Source organism: Dendrobates tinctorius, unplaced genomic scaffold (assembly GCF_039654945.1).
Source record: "Dendrobates tinctorius isolate UK_male_01 unplaced genomic scaffold, ASM3965494v1 ptg000029l, whole genome shotgun sequence".
NCBI classification, from domain to species: Eukaryota; Metazoa; Chordata; class Amphibia; order Anura; family Dendrobatidae; genus Dendrobates; species Dendrobates tinctorius.
Genome location: NW_027361697.1, coordinates 3,142,393 through 3,164,963, shown reverse-complemented (window position 1 = coordinate 3,164,963; position 22,571 = coordinate 3,142,393). Strand labels below are relative to the sequence as shown.

The 22,571-nt window shown below is 45.2% G+C and overlaps 1 protein-coding gene across 6 annotated transcripts in view; it reads left to right on the top strand.

The window, feature by feature from the left end:
• Nucleotides 1-22,571, top strand: part of SEC16B (SEC16 homolog B, endoplasmic reticulum export factor) — a 236,747-nt gene that overhangs the window by 159,346 nt on the left and 54,830 nt on the right. For all 6 annotated transcript variants that reach the window (XR_012231401.1, XM_073571295.1, XM_073571294.1 and 3 more), the window contains one exon: nt 8,291-8,407. Coding sequence is in view for 5 of the 6 variants with exons in the window: in XM_073571295.1 (XP_073427396.1) it covers nt 8,291-8,407 (117 nt within the window). In the remaining variant the exon portion in view is untranslated. Of the gene's footprint in view, nt 1-8,290; nt 8,408-22,571 lie in introns of those variants that run through there.

Below are 22,571 nucleotides of genomic sequence, written 5' to 3'. Positions count from 1 at the left end.
TGGGCTTACAGTGGGGGAAACAATGTAGCGTTGCTGACTACCTTCGTTGTGATCAGTTGCACATGTGGCACTTGAGGTTTGGTGTTGTGTCCACGCTTGCAAGTGCATGGTGTTTAAATGTCTAAGCATGCAACTGGTATTCAAATTTTTAAGATTTTTCCCTCGGCTAAAGGTCTTTGCGCACTTCTTACAGATAACCTTGGCCTGATCATGAGGATTTTGTTCAAAAAAGTGCCACACTGCACTCTTCCTACTTTGGCAGACATTTTGCGGCCTAGCACGCTGTGATCTTTTGACCCTCTGGACAAGCTGTCCAGCAACTCTTTTGATTTTTGGAACCTGTCTTTGGAGTGCTCCGGGCCTGCCAGATAACAGCTGTTGCGATGTCGATGTCTGCTGTGGATGCTCCTCATCTGAGCTATTGTAAGCAGCACCCTCTTCCCCCAATGGATGCCAATCTGGGTCATCTATCACCTCCTCTTCAATGTCATGTGCACCTTCCTCTGTGTCACCGTGTATGGTGGTATAGTGTGCGGGAAGGGGCACCTGAGTCTCATCAGGGTCAGAATCTGGCTCTGTACACTGCGAGGACAATGTAGTGCTCTGAGTGAATGTACCAGCAGAATCATCCATCAGCGGCTGTGCATCAGTGCACTCCATGTCAGATTCATCTTGGCCTTGGTAATTCACCATTTGACTTGATAATCCAGGCATAGTATGTGAAAACAGCTCCATGGAGTAATCAGTAGTATGGCCTGCGTCATCCTTCAATCTTGGTTGGGGTGAAGGACACAAGGAAAGGTGTGGTTCATGAACATGAGCCTCCAATGACGACTCAGTGCTTTTACTTTTTACAACTGAAGAAGAGGAGGTGATAGAGCTGGAGGCTGAGTCAGCAATGTAAGACAAAACTTTTTCCTGATGCTCTGGCTTTAAAAGCGGTTTGCCAACTCCTAGAAAACTAAGCCTTCGAAGCCTTATGGAGCCAGACGATGACGCAGGCTCAACACCTCCTGCATTCGGTCCTATTTTGCTCTTGCCACTACCATCAGATCCACCACCAACACCATCATTACCAGCTGCCAACCCCCGCCCAATTCCACGGCCTCTTCCACCAGCCTTCCTCATTTTTGGTAGAAATGTAGACAAAATCCAACAAACTATATAGTAATGTAAAACAAGGTACAAGGTGTCTATAGGACAGGGGAGATTTTGAATTTCTGCTCACACTAGTGGACACTGGACACTTTTGGATTGTGTGAGGCCCACTGAACATCTGAGCGCTATGTCACAGGCTCGATGGCACAGCTGTGACCAAAGTGACTAGAGGATAAGTGAGATTTTGAATTTCTGCAGACACTGGACACTTTTGGATTGTGTGAGGCCCACTGAATATCTGAGCGCTATGTCACAGGCTCGATGGCACAGCTGTGACCAAAGTGACTAGAGGATAAGGGAGATTTTGAATTTCTGCAGACACTTGTGGACACTGGACACTTTTGGATTGTGTGAGGCCCACTGAATATCTGAGCGCTATGTCACAGGCTCGATGGCACAGCTGTGACCAAAGTGACTAGAGGATAAGTGAGATTTTGAATTTCTGCAGACACTTGTGGACACTTTTGGAGTGTGTGAGGCCCACTGAATATCTGAGCGCTATGTCACAGGCTCGATGGCACAGCTGTGACCAAAGTGACTAGAGGATAAGTGAGATTTTGAATTTCTGCTCACACTAGTGGACACTGGACACTTTTGGATTGTGTGAGGCCCAATGAATATCTGAGCGCTATGTCACAGGCTCGATGGCACAGCTGTGACCAAAGTGACTAGAGGATAAGTGAGATTTTGAATTTCTGCCGACACTTGTGGACACTGGACACTTTTGGATTGTGTGAGGCCCACTGAATATCTGAGCGCTATGTCACAGGCTCGATAGCACAGCTGTGACCAAAGTGACTAGAGGATAAGTGAGATTTTGAATTTCTGCAGACACTTGTGGACACTGGACACTTTTGGATTGTGTGAGGCCCACTGAATATCTGAGCGCTATGTCACAGGCTCGATGGCACAGCTGTGACCAAAGTGACTAGAGGATAAGGGAGATTTTGAATTTCTGCAGACACTTGTGGACACTGGACACTTTTGGATTGTGTGAGGCCCACTGAATATCACAGCGCTATGTCACAGGCAGAAATTGGCTAGTGTATCACAAACTACAAGGTGTATGTAGAATTGGGCAGAGTAGGAATCTCCCTAGAGTGCAGGTCTGTAAGAACGGAACATGTCCTCGACTTATTCTCACAGAGTGACACAGATAGCTTCACTGTGGCTGTGATAACAGCCGTTACACGGTACTGTGTGAGGAGCGTACACCGCTGTATGGTGTGAAAAAATGCACGCTCAGTACCTCAGCAGGACAAAAAAAAAAAATTGGGATTGCTTTTAAAAAAGCAGTTTGCAGCTCAGTACCTCAGCAGGACAAAAAAAAATTGGGATTGCTTTTAAAAAAGCAGTTTGCAGAGCAGTGGGTAAACAGCAATGCAGCTGTCAGGAAGCCTTAGAAGGCAGCCCAACAACCAACACCACTGATACACCACTATATAGCCTCCCCTTGCACTGCACACACAGTGACTGGTGTGTTGTGCAGGCCAAATCGCTAGCAGCAGAAGCAGTTTTTTGGTCTTCTTCCCTGCCTAACGCTCTCCCTACAGAATCAGCAGCAACCTCTCCCTATACTGATATCGGCAGAAGTAAGATGGCGGTCGGCATGCACGCCCTTTTATACCCCCTGTAACGCCCACCAAAGCAAGCCAATCACTTGCATGCCCTTCTGAAAGATGGTGGTGACCCGTGCCTATGTCATCACGTTGCCCACAGTGTCCGTGGATCCTGATTGGCTGAAAAAGAGCGCAAAACAAACTTTTGAAACGCGACTTTGGCGCGTAAGTCGCTGACCTCGTGGCCGACCTCATCCTAGGGTCGGGTTTCGTTTCATGAAACCCGACTTTGCCAAAAGTCGACGACTTTTGAAATTTTTCGACACGTTTCGCTCAACTCTAGTGCTCAACCATTTGTGTTCCAATGCTCTGATCCTCCATACCTACAGCTCAGCAGGTTATCCCTCACTCTGGCAAATTTCTGAATTTATGCATTGATTGCAGAAAGCAAACTTCTATTGGACTTAGTTGGTGTTGCATTCAGCCTTGTTTTGTTCCACTTCACTTGTTCTACTGATCCTGAATTTCCTGCCTGTGCCAAGTTCATGCTTTCCACGTGCCTGCCTGATACTCCCAACACCGGGGGTCTGTGTGCCCACCCGGACCTAGGGTTAGTGATTCTGCCTCACTAGGTAAGCCTAAAACAATCACTAAAACCAAAGGGTCCAAGTGGCCCTTGGTGAGTGTTGCATCATTTTAGTTTTGCTTAATTCTCCCCAGAGTATTGATCAGTGTACAGATTCGTAGAAAGTCTACAGACTTGAGCAGTTTTGCCTTTTCATTTTAGTAATCAGAGGGAAATCTCAGCAGATTCCCTCAATCAAAACTAATATGTCCATAGAGAAGAAAGTGGATAGGCACATTCCGTCCCGTGCAAAATAATCCTTTATTGTGGCATCAAGTTACCAACAGCAGGCAGATAAAACCATGGAGCAATTACAGACGACGATCGTTTCGCGCTTACATTGGGCTTCAACAGGACCTGTTGAAGCCCAATGTAAGCGCAAAACGATCGTACTTGCTCCATGGTTTTATCTGCCTGCTGTTGGTAACTTGATGCCACAATAAAGGATTGTTTTGCACGGGACGGAATGTGCCTATCCACTTTCTTCTCTATGGATATACAGACTGTTTTCGTTGGAAGTGGCACCCGTGTTCCCTGATGTGTGTGCAGTTTCTTTAACCCGAGGTCATACAGCTGTGCCTTTTGTCCTGCTTTTTCTCTTCTATGGTATGTGATTCAAAACTAATATGTAATTAAGTTATGTTATTTTCTTTTTTTTAATTACAGTATAGGTAGCATTTAATTAAAAAATCCCTTATATACTATATTTAAATTTTAGGATATGTTTGTGTTTGTATGTATATGGCTGTATTTGTATGTGTATGCATTTGTATGCATTTTGTGTTTCTATGTGCAGTGTCGGACTGAGGTGCCAAGGCCCACCAGTAACATTGACTTTGAGGGGCCCACTTTTCACCTGCATATAAATATCACACTCCCCTCATTCACAAATGTACCTATATCTCTAAATAATAATAAGCTAGGTAGTTTGGTTAATGAAAGAATGAGATGCTGCTTTTTTCTGTACAGAGTAAATCAAATGAATTATGCCTAGTACTATCCATATAGTGGGGTTGGGGGCCCAGTTATGCACAAGGGCCCACCGGGGGATTCCCCTGTTACCCTTTGGGCCAGTCCGAGCCTGTCTACGTGTGTGCACATTTATAGAAAAATTTCTCTGTATTTTTCTAACTGATAGAGCAGAATAACGTAGAGACAAATGTCAGTGTGAATGAAAGTTTAGAAAAGATTGTTTACTTTTAAACGTATTTGTGCATGGCCCGAATTTTAGTATCTGGAAGCAACGGCATTGTGTTCCAAGGAAACGGAAGAAGATAGCCATGCCTGATAATGTAATTACATTACCGGGAGACACAATAGGCAGGCGGAAAGATAGCGGAAGGCATTCAGTAAAGGTTGCAGGAGGTATCTACAAGAAAATATATTAATGACACATAAAGGTTGAACAGTCCTTTAAAGAAAATATCGACAACTAATTACTCTTATTATAATAGCTTTGGAAATATGGATAATGTCAGTGTGACGGTGATACTCAGGGAAAAGTGTTATGTGAATCATTTTATTGGCAATCTTCCATTCTAAAAAAAAAGGACACGGAGCTAAGACGTTATACGGTCTAAGGATTTCTACCGTAGCTTGTTCTTTTGTTTTGGTTTTGCATGCAAACCTGTACACCAAATGAGAAATTGCACTAATATTCCTGGAAATAGTATGCAATAGATGACGCATTGTTCACTTAATTGTGCCCCGGAGTGTTCTGTGTTTCTTTTCCATGCTAGAATGACAGATTTCTTGTCTCAGAACTGAAAGGAGTAGTCAGGATTAGAATAACATAATTATTATTTTTCAAAAATAGTTCCAAATTTATCCAATGGTTATGTCAATCTACATATTTTTGGACATTTTATCACTCCATACTTAAAGAGAAGCTATCATGAGAGAATGACATAATTTAAATATCACACACAAACATATACAGGTACATACATATTTTTTCTCAATATCTGACTTGGAATCAGAATAAACCTTTTCCGTTTTAGGTCAGTTAGTATTACCATAATTATTAATATTTGCCAAATGCCAGAATAATGAGAGAGATAGAGAATGTTTTAAGGCATTTTTTTTACTGCAAAGTCAAAAGTTTACATACATTTCATTAGTATTTGGTACCATTGCCCTTAAACTGTATGACTTGGGTCAAACGTTTGGTATATGCGTCCACAAGCTTCTCACAATAGTTGGTCAGAGTTTGGGCCCATTCCTCCTGACAATACTGGTGTAACTGATCCAGGTTTGTAGGTCGCCTTGCTCGCACTGGCCTTTTCAGCTTTGCCCATAAATTTTCAATAGGATTGAGATCATGGTTTTGTGATGGCTGCTCCAAAACAATGACTTTGTTATCCCTAAGCCACTTTGTTACCATTTTGGCAGTATGCTTCAGGTCATTGTTTATTTGGAAGACCCATTTGTTCCCAAGCTTTAACTTCCTGGCTGATGTCTTGAGAGGTTGCTTCAGTATTGCCACATAATCTTCTATTCTCATGATGTCATCTATTTTGTGAAGTGCACCAGTCCCTCCTGCAGCAAAACAACCCCACAACATGATGCTGCCACCCCCGTGTTACACAGTTGGTATGGTGTTCTTAGGCTTCCAAGCTTCTCCCTTTTTCCTCCAAACATAACGTTGATCATCATGCCCAAAAAGTTTAATTTTAGTTTCATCAGACCACAGGACATGTCTCCAAAAATTAAGGTCTTTGTTCCTGTGTGCATTTACAAACATTAATCTGGCTTTTTTTATGTTTCTTTTGGAGTAATGACTTCTTCCTGGCACAGTGGCTTTCAGCCCATGGTGATAGAGTACTCGTTTCACTGTGGATATTGACACAATCTTACCAATTTCCGCTATCATCTTCACAAGGTCTTTTGCTTTTGTTCTTGGGTGGATATGCACATGTCAGAGCAAAGCATGTTCTTCTCTGGGACACAGAACTTCTCTCCTTCCTGAGCGGTATGATGGCTGGACATTCCCATCTTGTTTGTACTTCCGTATAATTGTTTATACAGATGAACGAGGCACCTTCAGGTATCTTGACATTGTACCCAAGAATGAGCCAGACTTGTTCAAGTCCACATTTCTCTTCCTGATATCTTGGCTTATTTCTTGAGACTTTCTCATGATGCTACGCAAATAAGCAGTGTGTTTCAGATGTGCATTAAAATACATCCACAGGTGGGTCTCTACATAACTCAGTTGTTGCCAGAAAACCAGAAGCTTCCAAACACATGACCTCATCATACGGGCATTCCAGAATTGTTTAAAGGCATCGTAATATTAGTGTTTGTAAACTTTTGACTTGTCATTAAGTAATAAAAATGCCTTCCAACATTCTTTCTCTCTCTCATTATTCTGGCATTCGGCAAATATTAATAATTATGGCATTCCTAATTGACCTAAAACGGGAAAGGTTTATTCTGATTTCATGTCAGATATTGACAAAAACATGCATCTGTGGCTTTTTATATAGTGTATGTAAACTTCTGATTTCAACTGTGTATATATATATATATATATATATATATATATATGTGTGTGTGTGTGTTTTAAAATATGTCATTTTCTCATGATAGCACCTCTTTAAAGGGAACCTATCAGCAGTTTTGGCCATTATTAGATGCGGCCACCGCCTTTCAGGGCTTATCTAAAGCATTCTATAATGGTGTAGATAAGCCCCCGATCTGACCTGCAAGATAGGAAAAATACGTTTTATTAAACTCACCCTGGGGGTGGTGCGGTCCGATGGGTTCGCGGGTCCTGGTTCGGTGCCTCCCATCTTCATAAAATGCCGCCCTCCTGTTTGCTTCACAGGCTCCTCGGCATCGCGCTTTTGCACAGGCGTACTTATCTCCCCTCTTGACGGCAGAGCAAATTCCTGCAGTATGCAGACCCTGGGCCTCTCTGACCTTTCCCGGGGCCTGCGCACTGCAGTACTTTGCTCTGCCCTCAACAAGGCAGAGAAGTATACCTGAGCAGGAGCGCGATGCTGGAGAGCCATGAAAAAAGTAGGAGGGCGGCATGGCAAGAAGATGGGAGGCGCCAGACCCGGACCTGCGACACCCACCGGACCGGATCGCCCCCTGGGTGAGTATAATCAAACTTATTTTTCTTATCTTTCAGATCAGATAGGGGGCTTATCTACAGCATTATAGAATGCTGTACATAAGCCCTGAAAGGCAGTGGCCACATCTTATGTCAGCCAAAAACTTTGACAGGTTCGCTTTAAGCATGGAGAGATAAAATGTGCAAAAAAAGTAGCTTGACATATAGATATTCTTTCCTTTCTTCCCTCCCTCCCTCCCCCTTTTTCTCTTTTTTTTCTTTCTTTCTTTCTTTCTTTCTTTCTTTCTTTCTTTTTTTCTTTCCTTACCTCCTCCTTCCTTCCTTCCTTATTTTTTTCCTTCTCCTCCTCCCTTCCTTACATCCCTCTCTCCATTCTTTCTTTCCTACTGCCTATCTATGTATTTTCCATTATCAATGTTTGAATTAATAAATTATTTAGAGACTTGGGGATTGAGACATTGAGATTTCCTATAATTTGCAGTGGCTGCAGGTCAAGGGAAAAAAAATATTCTTAAATGGTGAGGAAAATGCTGCTTCCCTCAAATACCGTAAATTATAATGAGTGATTTATGACATCTACGCACATCATAGGTATTAAGAAAGTATAAGGTGGGGTTTAGCCATAACATACTAAAAGTGAAAATGCAAGCTCAGACTACAAAGAGTTTGTTTGTAGTCTGTAACCATGGAAACCTATGTTCCTGCATGGGAACAGGATATTATTAAAACTATGTTTATAGTTATTTTTATTATAGATAGAGTCATACACCTATGTATCTTCACATGATTAAAAGAGTATGCAGACACGAAATCAAATACTTCATGTTAGGTGCTATTGCCAATCATTTTCTGTTTTTAATACAATAGAATATGTTGAGAAGGGTTAGCACGGTCTCGGAAGCCTCTACCGTTTCAATGGATGATGATGATGGCGAGGACAGGTCTAGTGATGAAGCTCAAGCACACAAGGCCGAAGACAAGAAGGTAATCTACGGCCCTTATTGTAGGAGTCTACTTTCCTTTCGATATATAGATGCACCTTTTCATCTCCCTTATTTGATCATTTCATGGTATACCGTACGGCTTCATAGAAGTGTCGGTAAATTAAAGCCTCTAGTACCTCCATTCGCTCCCGTTAGCTACCCTTCTTCTTTAGGCTAAATTAACATTGATTATGTTTTCCCTGGAGTTAGTCTTTGTTCTGTACGTAGCATAGTGCTTGTGATTAAATTTTAAATAGCCTTGCGCGCGTTACAATACAAGCAAGCATCAACACCGAGAGGGGAGATATGAGCGGGATAAATCTTTAAATTCATCTGTACTGTTTTCTGTTAAATGGAATTGCTGCTTTTATACAAAACAAGCTCATAGGGAATCATTAATCAAAGACTTTGAACTGAAAAACTAGCATAAAATAGCAGCAACAGATGTATTGCTTTTTTGTGATCTTTGTTTTTTTTTTTGTGCTAGGAAATTAGTTCTGGTGCCAAAACTGACACACTGCTCCCTGACTCTCTGATTCAGCATCTTTATGCCGCGCTTTGAGAGATGGTGGATTAACAGTCTTATTAGGGTTTGCTGTGGTTGCTAGAAATTAAACTGAGGGAGTAAATGACACAAAAATACATCGGTACATTACCTGAGAAATTCCCTGCTGCTCTGGTGCTACCATTCTGTCGCTCAATGCTATATTATTTTTACCTGATTCAGTGGCCACAAGTCATCTATTCATGTGACCACTGCAGCCAATCACTGGCCTTAGTGGTGGACAGCACAATAGTACTGACGCCAGTGATTGGCTGCAGCAGCAATAACAAGGGTAACGTGTTTGGATTGTGGCCGGTAGGACAACTGTAGCCAGTCACTGGCCTTAGTGGTGGACAGCACAATAGTACTGAGGCCAGTGATTGGCTGCAGCAGCAATAACAAGGGTCATATGTTTGGATTGTGGCCGGTAGGACAACTGTAGCCAGTCACTGGCCTTAGTGCTGGACAGCACAATAGTACTGAGGCCAGTGATTGGCTGCAGCAGCAATAACAAGGGTCATATGTTTGGATTGTGGCCGGTAGGACAACTGTAGCCAGTCACTGGCCTTAGTGCTGGACAGCACAATAGTACTGAGGCCAGTGATTGGCTGCAGCAGCAATAACAAGGGTAACGTGTTTGGATTGTGGCCAGTAGGACAACTGTAGTCAGTCACTACTGGCCTTAGTGCTGGACAGCACAATAGTGGTGAGGCCAGTGATTGGCTGCAGCAGCAATAGCATACGGTAGGTAGAGTATTTGGAATGTGGTCAGTAGTATACATATCTCATACTTGCAGTTATATGTGCGCTGCTCCCAGTGCCAGCACCGTAGAATCCTCACAGCACACAGTGCGCGTGATACGAGGATTCACAAGTCTGCAGTCACGTAGAGTGACTGCAGGCTTGTAGTTTAAAACTGGACAACCATTTTAAAGTTATGTGCATAGAATCTTTTTGCAAAGTTTTCGGAGCACAAAAATGAGCAGAAACTCAAAGTTTTGGAGAGTTTCTGTTTCAAAAACTCCTTGAAAAACTCTGTGTACACTTAGCCAAATCATGTAATAATACACCCCTGGCCTCGTTTCCATTGACCCAGGGGCAGACACATTGGTGCAACCTGTGCAGTTGCACAGGGGCCCAACAGATAAGGTAGCCCATTACAACCTCCAAAGCAGTTGGAATTGTGCATTATGAGCTATTGGACTGCAAAGGACCCACATATTGTTCTTGCCTAAGGCCCCTCATCTGTTTATGTCCATCATTACATTGATCAAAGATGACTCTTCTAATTTTAAGCATTGGTGCAACGTGTACAGGCCAAAGCAGTAAGGGGGCCGGGCCCACCTCCACCTCTAAAGCAGGTGGAATTTTGCATTTGCATTATGATGAGCTATTGGACTGCAAGGGGGTCATATATTGTTCTTGCACAGGAGCCCTCATCTGTATGTCCATCAGTACATTGAGCATAGATGAATCTGGTAAATGTAAGCAAGAGGCTCTTAGGTTATAAAAGCTATTATTTTTGTCACAAACTGATAAAACTAAGAAACATCTAAGTAGAAGTCTTGCAAAGAGCACAACTACCTATACAGTGGCATGTAAAACTTTGGGCACCCCTGGTCAAAATTACTGCTAATCAGAGTTGAGCGACTTTTGCTTTTTTAGGGTCGCGTTTCGTTTCGTGAAAACCGACTTTTCCAAAAGTCGGGTCGAGCAAGATCGTCCGATTATAGGGAAAAGTCGGGGTCGTCCCGAAACACGAAACCCAATGTAAGTCAATGGGGAATAAAAGTCGGCAGTGAGAGGAGGACAGGAAACACACCTACAGTGCCCATTTGAATGCCAAAAGCATCAATTCTTCTTACTTAAGCTTGTCAACCTTAATTAACTTCATAATACAAGTTACGCACTGAAAAATGGGGGTTATTTGGCTAAATTTGTGGGGGGGGAGGGCTGGCTGCAGGTTTTCATGTGCCCTGGGCGAAAGAGCGCCCCTTTAACACATACCACAACTCATCATGCTCCGATACGGCAGAGAAATAGCGGTATAGTACAATGAAAAATACCTCACTTTTTACATCTCATGACGAGGCCCATCTATTTCTCCATACAAAATCATTGGTCCCATATAATGTTTGAAACAGTATATGATGAGCTCCACATAATGCTACAGTATATGTTGGTCCCCATGGATGAAGCTCCACTGTCTTATGGGCCCAAATAATGCTCCAAACATAATGGGCCCCATTTCTAATGCTCTAGTGTATAATGGGCCCTGTAAATGCTGCTCCAGTGTCTGATGTCCACCTTTGGAATGTTCCAGTGTATGGTGGGCCCCATCTATCATTCTCCAGAGTATAGTGCTCCCCAAAAATTGCTGTCCCAAGAAAACAATCAAATAAGTCTCCTCGCTAGGGAATCCCTGTACTTGTCTGGACAGGTGCAGTAGCTTGCTTAACAGCTCGCCAGCCGTTCTCACGCCCAGTATGGATTGCACGTGATTGCACAAAGGTTAGAAAGGGTACCGTATCCCTGGATAACATGTATGGATAGCGTACACATTCAAAATATATGTCTATACAGCATGAGGCAGGCTCAGACGGTGTTAGGCCCAGTATGGATTGCACGTCATTGCACAAAGGTTAGAAGGGGTACCGTATCCCCGGATAACATGTATGGATAGCGTACACATTCAAAATATATGTCTATACAGCATGAGGCAGGCTCAGACGGTGTTAGGCCCAGTATGGATTGCACGTCATTGCACAAAGGTTAGAAGGGGTACCGTATCCCCGGATAACATGTATGGATAGCGTACACATTCAAAAAATATGTCTATACAGCATGAGGCAGGCTCAGACGGTGTTAGGCCCAGTATGGATTGCACGTCATTGCACAAAGGTTAGAAAGGGTACCGTATCCCCGGATAACATGTATGGATAGCGTACACATTCAAAATATATGTCTATACAGCATGAGGCAGGCTCAGACGGTGTTAGGCCCAGTATGGATTGCACGTCATTGCACAAAGGTTAGAAGGGGTACCGTATCCCCGGATAACATGTATGGATAGCGTACACATTCAAAATATATGTCTATACAGCATGAGGCAGGCTCAGACGGTGTTAGGCCCAGTATGGATTGCACGTCATTGCACAAAGGTTAGAAGGGGTACCGTATCCCCCGATAACATGTATGGATAGCGTACACATTCAAAATATATGTCTATACAGCATGAGGCAGGCTCAGACGGTGTTAGGCCCAGTATGGATTGCACGTCATTGCACAAAGGTTAGAAAGGGTACCGTATCCCTGGATAACATGTATGGATAGCGTACACATTCAAAATATATGTCTATACAGCATGAGGCAGGCTCAGACGGTGTTAGGCCCAGTATGGATTGTACGTCATTGCACAAAGGTTAGAAAGGGTACCGTATCCCTGGATAACATGTATGGATAGCATACACATTCAAAATATATGTCTATACAGCATGAGGCAGGCTCAGACGGTGTTAGGCCCAGTATGGATTGCACGTCATTGCACAAAGGTTAGAAGGGGTACCGTATCCCCGGATAACATGTATGGATAGCGTACACATTCAAAATATATGTCTATACAGCATGAGGCAGGCTCAGACGGTGTTAGGCCCAGTATGGATTGCACGTCATTGCACAAAGGTTAGAAGGGGTATCGTATCCCCGGATAACATGTATGGATAGCGTACACATTCAAAATATATGTCTATACAGCATGAGGCAGGCTCAGACGGTGTTAGGCCCAGTATGGATTGCACGTCATTGCACAAAGGTTAGAAGGGGTACCGTATCCCCGGATAACATGTATGGATAGCGTACACATTCAAAATATATGTCTATACAGCATGAGGCAGGCTCAGACGGTGTTAGGCCCAGTATGGATTGCACGTCATTGCACAAAGGTTAGAAGGGGTACCGTATCCCCGGATAACATGTATGGATAGCGTACACATTCAAAATATATGTCTATACAGCATGAGGCAGGCTCAGACGGTGTTAGGCCCTGTATGGATTGCACGTCATTGCACAAAGGTTAGAAAGGGTACCGTATCCCTGGATAACATGTATGGATAGCGTACACATTCAAAATATATGTCTATACAGCATGAGGCAGGCACAGACGGTGTTAGGCCCAGTATGGATTGCACGTCATTGCACAAAGGTTAGAAAGGGTACCGTATCCCTGGATAACATGTATGGATAGCGTACACATTCAAAATATATGTCTATACAGCATGAGGCAGGCTCAGACGGTGTTAGGCCCAGTATGGATTGCACGTCATTGCACAAAGGTTAGAAGGGGTACCGTATCCCCGGATAACATGTATGGATAGCGTACACATTCAAAATATATGTCTATACAGCATGAGGCAGGCTCAGACGGTGTTAGGCCCAGTATGGATTGCACGTCATTGCACAAAGGTTAGAAAGGGTACCGTATCCCCGGATAACATGTATGGATAGCGTACACATTCAAAATATATGTCTATACAGCATGAGGCAGGCTCAGACGGTGTTAGGCCCAGTATGGATTGCACGTCATTGCACAAAGGTTAGAAAGGGTACCGTATCCCCGGATAACATGTATGGATAGCGTACACATTCAAAATATATGTCTATACAGCATGAGGCAGGCTCAGACGGTGTTAGGCCCAGTATGGATTGCACGTCATTGCACAAAGGTTAGAAGGGGTACCGTATCCCCGGATAACATGTATGGATAGCGTACACATTCAAAATATATGTCTATACAGCATGAGGCAGGCTCAGACGGTGTTAGGCCCAGTATGGATTGCACGTCATTGCACAAAGGTTAGAAAGGGTACCGTATCCCTGGATAACATGTATGGATAGCGTACACATTCAAAATATATGTCTATACAGCATGAGGCAGGCTCAGACGGTGTTAGGCCCAGTATGGATTGCACGTCATTGCACAAAGGTTAGAAAGGGTACCGTATCCCTGGATAACATGTATGGATAGCGTACACATTCAAAATATATGTCTATACAGCATGAGGCAGGCTCAGACGGTGTTAGGCCCAGTATGGATTGCACGTCATTGCACAAAGGTTAGAAAGGGTACCGTATCCCTGGATAACATGTATGGATAGCGTACACATTCAAAATATATGTCTATACAGCATGAGGCAGGCTCAGACGGTGTTAGGCCCAGTATGGATTGCACGTCATTGCACAAAGGTTAGAAGGGGTACCGTATCCCCGGATAACATGTATGGATAGCGTACACATTCAAAATATATGTCTATACAGCATGAGGCAGGCTCAGACGGTGTTAGGCCCAGTATGGATTGCACGTCATTGCACAAAGGTTAGAAGGGGTACCGTATCCCCGGATAACATGTATGGATAGCGTACACATTCAAAATATATGTCTATACAGCATGAGGCAGGCTCAGACGGTGTTAGGCCCAGTATGGATTGCACGTCATTGCACAAAGGTTAGAAGGGGTACCGTATCCCCGGATAACATGTATGGATAGCGTACACATTCAAAATATATGTCTATACAGCATGAGGCAAGCTCAGACGGTGTTAGGCCCAGTATGGATTGCACGTCATTGCACAAAGGTTAGAAGGGGTACCGTATCCCCGGATAACATGTATGGATAGCGTACACATTCAAAATATATGTCTATACAGCATGAGGCAGGCTCAGACGGTGTTAGGCCCAGTATGGATTGCACGTCATTGCACAAAGGTTAGAAGGGGTACCGTATCCCCGGATAACATGTATGGATAGCGTACACATTCAAAATATATGTCTATACAGCATGAGGCAGGCTCAGACGGTGTTAGGCCCAGTATGGATTGCACGTCATTGCACAAAGGCTAGAAAGGGTACCGTATCCCTGGATAACATGTATGGATAGCGTACACATTCAAAATATATGTCTATACAGCATGAGGCAGGCTCAGACGGTGTTAGGCCCAGTATGGATTGCACGTCATTGCACAAAGGTTAGAAGGGGTACCGTATCCCCGGATAACATGTATGGATAGCGTACACATTCAAAATATATGTCTATACAGCATGAGGCAGGCTCAGACGGTGTTAGGCCCAGTATGGATTGCACGTCATTGCACAAAGGTTAGAAAGGGTACCGTATCCCTGGATAACATGTATGGATAGCGTACACATTCAAAATATATGTCTATACAGCATGAGGCAGGCTCAGACGGTGTTAGGCCCAGTATGGATTGCACGTCATTGCACAAAGGTTAGAAAGGGTACCGTATCCCTGGATAACATGTATGGATAGCGTACACATTCAAAATATATGTCTATACAGCATGAGGCAGGCTCAGACGGTGTTAGGCCCAGTATGGATTGCACGTCATTGCACAAAGGTTAGAAAGGGTACCGTATCCCTGGATAACATGTATGGATAGCGTACACATTCAAAATATATGTCTATACAGCATGAGGCAGGCTCAGACGGTGTTAGGCCCAGTATGGATTGCACGTCATTGCACAAAGGTTAGAAGGGGTACCGTATCCCCGGATAACATGTATGGATAGCGTACACATTCAAAATATATGTCTATACAGCATGAGGCAGGCTCAGACGGTGTTAGGCCCAGTATGGATTGCACGTCATTGCACAAAGGTTAGAAGGGGTACCGTATCCCCGGATAACATGTATGGATAGCGTACACATTCAAAATATATGTCTATACAGCATGAGGCAGGCTCAGACGGTGTTAGGCCCAGTATGGATTGCACGTCATTGCACAAAGGTTAGAAGGGGTACCGTATCCCCGGATAACATGTATGGATAGCGTACACATTCAAAATATATGTCTATACAGCATGAGGCAAGCTCAGACGGTGTTAGGCCCAGTATGGATTGCACGTCATTGCACAAAGGTTAGAAGGGGTACCGTATCCCCGGATAACATGTATGGATAGCGTACACATTCAAAATATATGTCTATACAGCATGAGGCAGGCTCAGACGGTGTTAGGCCCAGTATGGATTGCACGTCATTGCACAAAGGTTAGAAGGGGTACCGTATCCCCGGATAACATGTATGGATAGCGTACACATTCAAAATATATGTCTATACAGCATGAGGCAGGCTCAGACGGTGTTAGGCCCAGTATGGATTGCACGTCATTGCACAAAGGCTAGAAAGGGTACCGTATCCCTGGATAACATGTATGGATAGCGTACACATTCAAAATATATGTCTATACAGCATGAGGCAGGCTCAGACGGTGTTAGGCCCAGTATAGATTGCACGTCATTGCACAAAGGTTAGAAAGGGTACCGTATCCCTGGATAACATGTATGGATAGCGTACACATTCAAAATATATGTCTATACAGCATGAGGCAGGCTCAGACGGTGTTAGGCCCAGTATGGATTGCACGTCATTGCACAAAGGTTAGAAGGGGTACCGTATCCCCGGATAACATGTATGGATAGCGTACACATTCAAAATATATGTCTATACAGCATGAGGCAGGCTCAGACGGTGTTAGGCCCAGTATGGATTGCACGTCATTGCACAAAGGTTAGAAGGGGTACCGTATCCCCGGATAACATGTATGGATAGCGTACACATTCAAAATATATGTCTATACAGCATGAGGCAGGCTCAGACGGTGTTAGGCCCAGTATGGATTGCACGTCATTGCACAAAGGTTAGAAGGGGTACCGTATCCCCGGATAACATGTATGGATAGCGTACACATTCAAAATATATGTCTATACAGCATGAGGCAGGCTCAGACGGTGTTAGGCCCAGTATGGATTGCACGTCATTGCACAAAGGTTAGAAGGGGTACCGTATCCCCGGATAACATGTATGGATAGCGTACACATTCAAAATATATGTCTATACAGCATGAGGCAGGCTCAGATGGTGTTAGGCCCAGTATGGATTGCACGTCATTGCACAAAGGTTAGAAAGGGTACCGTATCCCTGGATAACATGTATGGATAGCGTACACATTCAAAATATATGTCTATACAGCATGAGGCAGGCACAGACGGTGTTAGGCCCAGTATGGATTGCACGTCATTGCACAAAGGTTAGAAAGGGTACCGTATCCCTGGATAACATGTATGGATAGCGTACACATTCAAAATATATGTCTATACAGCATGAGGCAGGCTCAGACGGTGTTAGGCCCAGTATGGATTGCACGTCATTGCACAAAGGTTAGAAGGGGTACCGTATCCCCGGATAACATGTATGGATAGCGTACACATTCAAAATATATGTCTATACAGCATGAGGCAGGCTCAGACGGTGTTAGGCCCAGTATGGATTGCACGTCATTGCACAAAGGTTAGAAGGGGTACCGTACCCCCGGATAACATGTATGGATAGCGTACACATTCAAAATATATGTCTATACAGCATGAGGCAGGCTCAGACGGTGTTAGGCCCAGTATGGATTGCACGTCATTGCACAAAGGTTAGAAGGGGTACCGTATCCCCGGATAACATGTATGGATAGCGTACACATTCAAAATATATGTCTATACAGCATGAGGCAGGCTCAGACGGTGTTAGGCCCAGTATGGATTGCACGTCATTGCACAAAGGTTAGAAAGGGTACCGTATCCCCGGCTAACATGTATGGATAGCGTACACATTCAAAATATATGTCTATACAGCATGAGGCAGGCTCAGACGGTGTTAGGCCCAGTATGGATTGCACGTCATTGCACAAAGGTTAGAAGGGGTACCGTATCCCCGGATAACATGTATGGATAGCGTACACATTCAAAATATATGTCTATACAGCATGAGGCAGGCTCAGACGGTGTTAGGCCCAGTATGGATTGCACGTCATTGCACAAAGGTTAGAAAGGGTACCGTATCCCCGGATAACATGTATGGATAGCGTACACATTCAAAATATATGTCTATACAGCATGAGGCAGGCTCAGACGGTGTTAGGCCCAGTATGGATTGCACGTCATTGCACAAAGGTTAGAAAGGGTACCGTATCCCTGGATAACATGTATGGATAGCGTACACATTCAAAATATATGTCTATACAGCATGAGGCAGGCTCAGACGGTGTTAGGCCCAGTATGGATTGCACGTCATTGCACAAAGGTTAGAAAGGGTACCGTATCCCTGGATAACATGTATGGATAGCGTACACATTCAAAATATATGTCTATACAGCATGAGGCAGGCTCAGACGGTGTTAGGCCCAGTATGGATTGCACGTCATTGCACAAAGGTTAGAAGGGGTACCGTATCCCCGGATAACATGTATGGATAGCGTACACATTCAAAATATATGTCTATACAGCATGAGGCAGGCTCAGACGGTGTTAGGCCCAGTATGGATTGCACGTCATTGCACAAAGGTTAGAAGGGGTACCGTATCCCCGGATAACATGTATGGATAGCGTACACATTCAAAATATATGTCTATACAGCATGAGGCAGGCTCAGACGGTGTTAGGCCCAGTATGGATTGCACGTCATTGCACAAAGGTTAGAAGGGGTACCGTATCCCCGGATAACATGTATGGATAGCGTACACATTCAAAATATATGTCTATACAGCATGAGGCAGGCTCAGACGGTGTTAGGCCCAGTATGGATTGCACGTCATTGCACAAAGGTTAGAAAGGGTACCGTATCCCCGGATAACATGTATGGATAGCGTACACATTCAAAATATATGTCTATACAGCATGAGGCAGGCTCAGACGGTGTTAGGCCCAGTATGGATTGCACGTCATTGCACAAAGGTTAGAAGGGGTACCGTATCCCCGGATAACATGTATGGATAGCGTACACATTCAAAATATATGTCTATACAGCATGAGGCAGGCTCAGACGGTGTTAGGCCCAGTATGGATTGCACGTCATTGCACAAAGGTTAGAAAGGGTACCGTATCCCCGGATAACATGTATGGATAGCGTACACATTCAAAATATATGTCTATACAGCATGAGGCAGGCTCAGACGGTGTTAGGCCCAGTATGGATTGCACGTCATTGCACAAAGGTTAGAAAGGGTACCGTATCCCTGGATAACATGTATGGATAGCGTACACATTCAAAATATATGTCTATACAGCATGAGGCAGGCTCAGACGGTGTTAGGCCCAGTATGGATTGCACGTCATTGCACAAAGGTTAGAAAGGGTACCGTATCCCTGGATAACATGTATGGATAGCGTACACATTCAAAATATATGTCTATACAGCATGAGGCAGGCTCAGACGGTGTTAGGCCCAGTATGGATTGCACGTCATTGCACAAAGGTTAGAAGGGGTACCGTATCCCCGGATAACATGTATGGATAGCGTACACATTCAAAATATATGTCTATACAGCATGAGGCAGGCTCAGACGGTGTTAGGCCCAGTATGGATTGCACGTCATTGCACAAAGTTTAGAAGGGGTAACGTATCCCCGGATAACATGTATGGATAGCGTACACATTCAAAATATATGTCTATACATCAGGAGGCAGGCTCAGACGGTGTCAGGCACAGTATGGATTTGATGGCCCAGATTACACAGCGGAGGAGCAGGGAGAGGTAAAGATTGCAAATGCTGGGGCCCTGGCCAAGCAAGGGGGGCCCACTCGTGGGCGTCGGTACTGGCACTGGGCCCCTCATAGTACAGCGGTGTGTCTGACGGCGGGTGTGCACCACCACCGTCAGAGACACTTGATTGCACTATAAGGGACCCTGTGCCAGTGCTCGCGCCCAAGAGTCGGCCTACCCACCTGTCCAGGGCAACGGCACTCGCACGGTGTCGTGCGCTAGGTGGTGACCCCGGCCATGGGGGGGGGAGGCAGCACAGTTAGGGAGTTTTAGAAAGTGGCATATGTTGATGTTGGACATTCAACTGATGCAAAAGGCGAAATAGGTGAAGTACCAGGAAGAGGTGGACCAAAGCAAGCCATTTTTCTGTCACCCTATGTGTCATCAGGGGAAGGTGGGACAAAATCCTTGGAAACCCATGCGTGGTTCATTTTAATGAAGGTTAGATCATCCACATTTTGGGTTGACAGACGGGTCCTTTTTTCTGTCAGGATTGATCCAGCTGCACTGAAGACTCTTTCCGATAGCACACTTGCAGCTGGGCAAGCGAGCTCCTGTAAGGCATATTGGGCCAATTCAGGCCAGGTGTCCAGTTTAGCGGCCCAATAGTCAAAGGGGAATGACCTGTGTGGGAGAACATCGATATGGGAGGAAAAGTAGTTTGTAACCATAGTTGACAACTGCTGTCTCCTGTCACTTTCCATCGATGCAGTATTACCAGTTGTGTGAGCGGTATTTGAAAAATCAGTCCACAACATTGTCATGAAACCCCTGTCTCCAACTCCACTTCTGCTGTGTGCACCACGAACACCTCTGCCAAGCTGCCCCCGGCCCGTACGGCTCGTGTGAGAACCATCACCGCTGCTGTGTGCTGGGAATGCCTCAAGCAACCGATTTACCAGAGTTGCTTGTTTATTAGCCAATATTAGGTCAAGGTTCTCCTGTGGCATGATGTTTTGTAATTTGCCTTTATAGCGTGGATCCAGGATGCTGGCCAACCAGTAGTCATCATCGTTCATCATTTTGGCAATGCGGGGGTCCCTTTTTAGGATCCGCAAGGCATAATCTGACATGTGGGCCAATGTTCCCGGTGTCAATGATGCACTGCGAGTGCTGGGTGGAGGAGCACTTTCTGGCAAATCCACATCCCTCCAGTCACGCACAAACCCTGTACCAGACCTTGCCACGCCAACATTTTCACTTGCCCCACGAGATGCATCCTCCTCCCCTAAGTAATCATCCCCATCATCCTCCTCCTCCTCCTCCTCCTCTTCTTCCTCCACCTCGTCCAGGAGAGGTCCCTGAGCAGACAATGGCTGAATGTCATCAAGGATTCCCTCCTCCTCTTCCTCCTCATCAACATTGGCTGCAGACGCCTGCTCCTTAAGGTGCGTCAAAGTTTGCATGAGCAGACGCATAAGTGGGATGCTCATGCTTAGGATGGCGTCGTCTGCGCTTACCAGCCGTGTGCATTCCTCAAAACACTGAAGGACTTTACAAAGGTCTTTCAGCTTCGACCACTGCACGCCTGTCAACTCCATGTCTGCTCTCAAAGTGCCTGGCCGTGTATCCTCCCACAAATGCATTATGGCCTGCCTCTGCTCGCACAGCCGCTCCACCATGTGCAGGGTGGAGTTCCACCTTGTTGCAATGTCGATAATGAGGCGGTGGTTGGGAAGGTGGAGCAATCGCTGCAGCTTCTGCATACGAACGGAGTGTACAGGCGACCGGCGGATGTGCGCGCACAGTCTTCGCACCTTCTGGAGCAGGGCTGTTAACTCCGGATAATTTTTGAGGAAGCACTGCACCACCAGGTTCAAGGTGTGAGCCAAGCAAGGTATGTGGCTGAGTTTTGAAAGGGCTATGGCTGCCACAAAATTACGGCCGTTATCACTAACTACCTTGCCTGCCTCAAGATGTACACTGCCCAGCCATGACTCAGTTTGTCGCTTCAAGTACTCGGCCAGCACCTCGGCGGTGTGTCTGTCGCCCAAACACATCATCTGCAACACAGCCTGCTGACGCTTTCCACTAGCTGCTCGATAGGGGGACACATCGTGTGCAACAGTCGCAGCTGCAGATGGAGTGCTCGTACGACTGCGCTCTGTGGACGAGCTGTCGCTTCTGGAGGAGGAGGAGGAGGGTCGAACGCCTACAGCCAACTGTTTCCTAGACCGTGGGCTAGGCAGCACTGTCCCACCACCGCTGTCCCCTGTGGACCCTGCATCCACCACATTAACCCAGTGCGCAGTGATGGACACGTAACGGCCCTGGCCATGCCGACTGGACCATGCATCAGTTGTGAGGTGCACCTTTCCGCTCACTGACTGCTTGAGTGCATGGACAATGCGGTCTTTCACATGATGGTGGAGGGCTGGGATGGCTTTGCGAGAGAAGAAGTGGCGACTGGGTAGGTCATAGCGTGGTACTGCATAGGCCATGAGTTCGCGGAAAGCTGTGCTTTCCACCAACCGAAAGGGCATCATCTCAAACGAGATTAGTTTGGCAATGTGGGCTTTCAAACCCAGTGTACGTGGATGAGAGACTGAGTACTTTCTTGACCTACTCATAGTGTCTGGGAGGGTGAGCTGGACTTGAGAGCTGCATATGGTGGAAGTAGCGGTGGACAGGGCGGACTGAGAGAGGGTTGATGATGGTGATGGAGTTGGTGTTCTTTCTGATGGCCTAGAATCAGTCTTTCGTTGATATAACAGTGGGATTCCCTGACTGCTGTGGCCTTGCAACGACACCTCAACATTTGCTGCTGTGCTAACCGGTGTGCTTACAGTGGGGGAAACAATGTAGCGTTGCTGACTACCTTCGTTGTGATCAGTTGCACATGTGGCACTTGAGGTTTGGTGTTGTGTCCACGCTTGCAAGTGCATGCTGGTTAAATGTCTAAGCATGCAACTGGTATTCAAATTTTTCAGATTTTTCCCTCGGCTAAAGGTCTTTGCGCACTTCTTACAGATAACCTTGGCCTGATCATGAGGATTTTGTTCAAAAAACTGCCACACTGCAC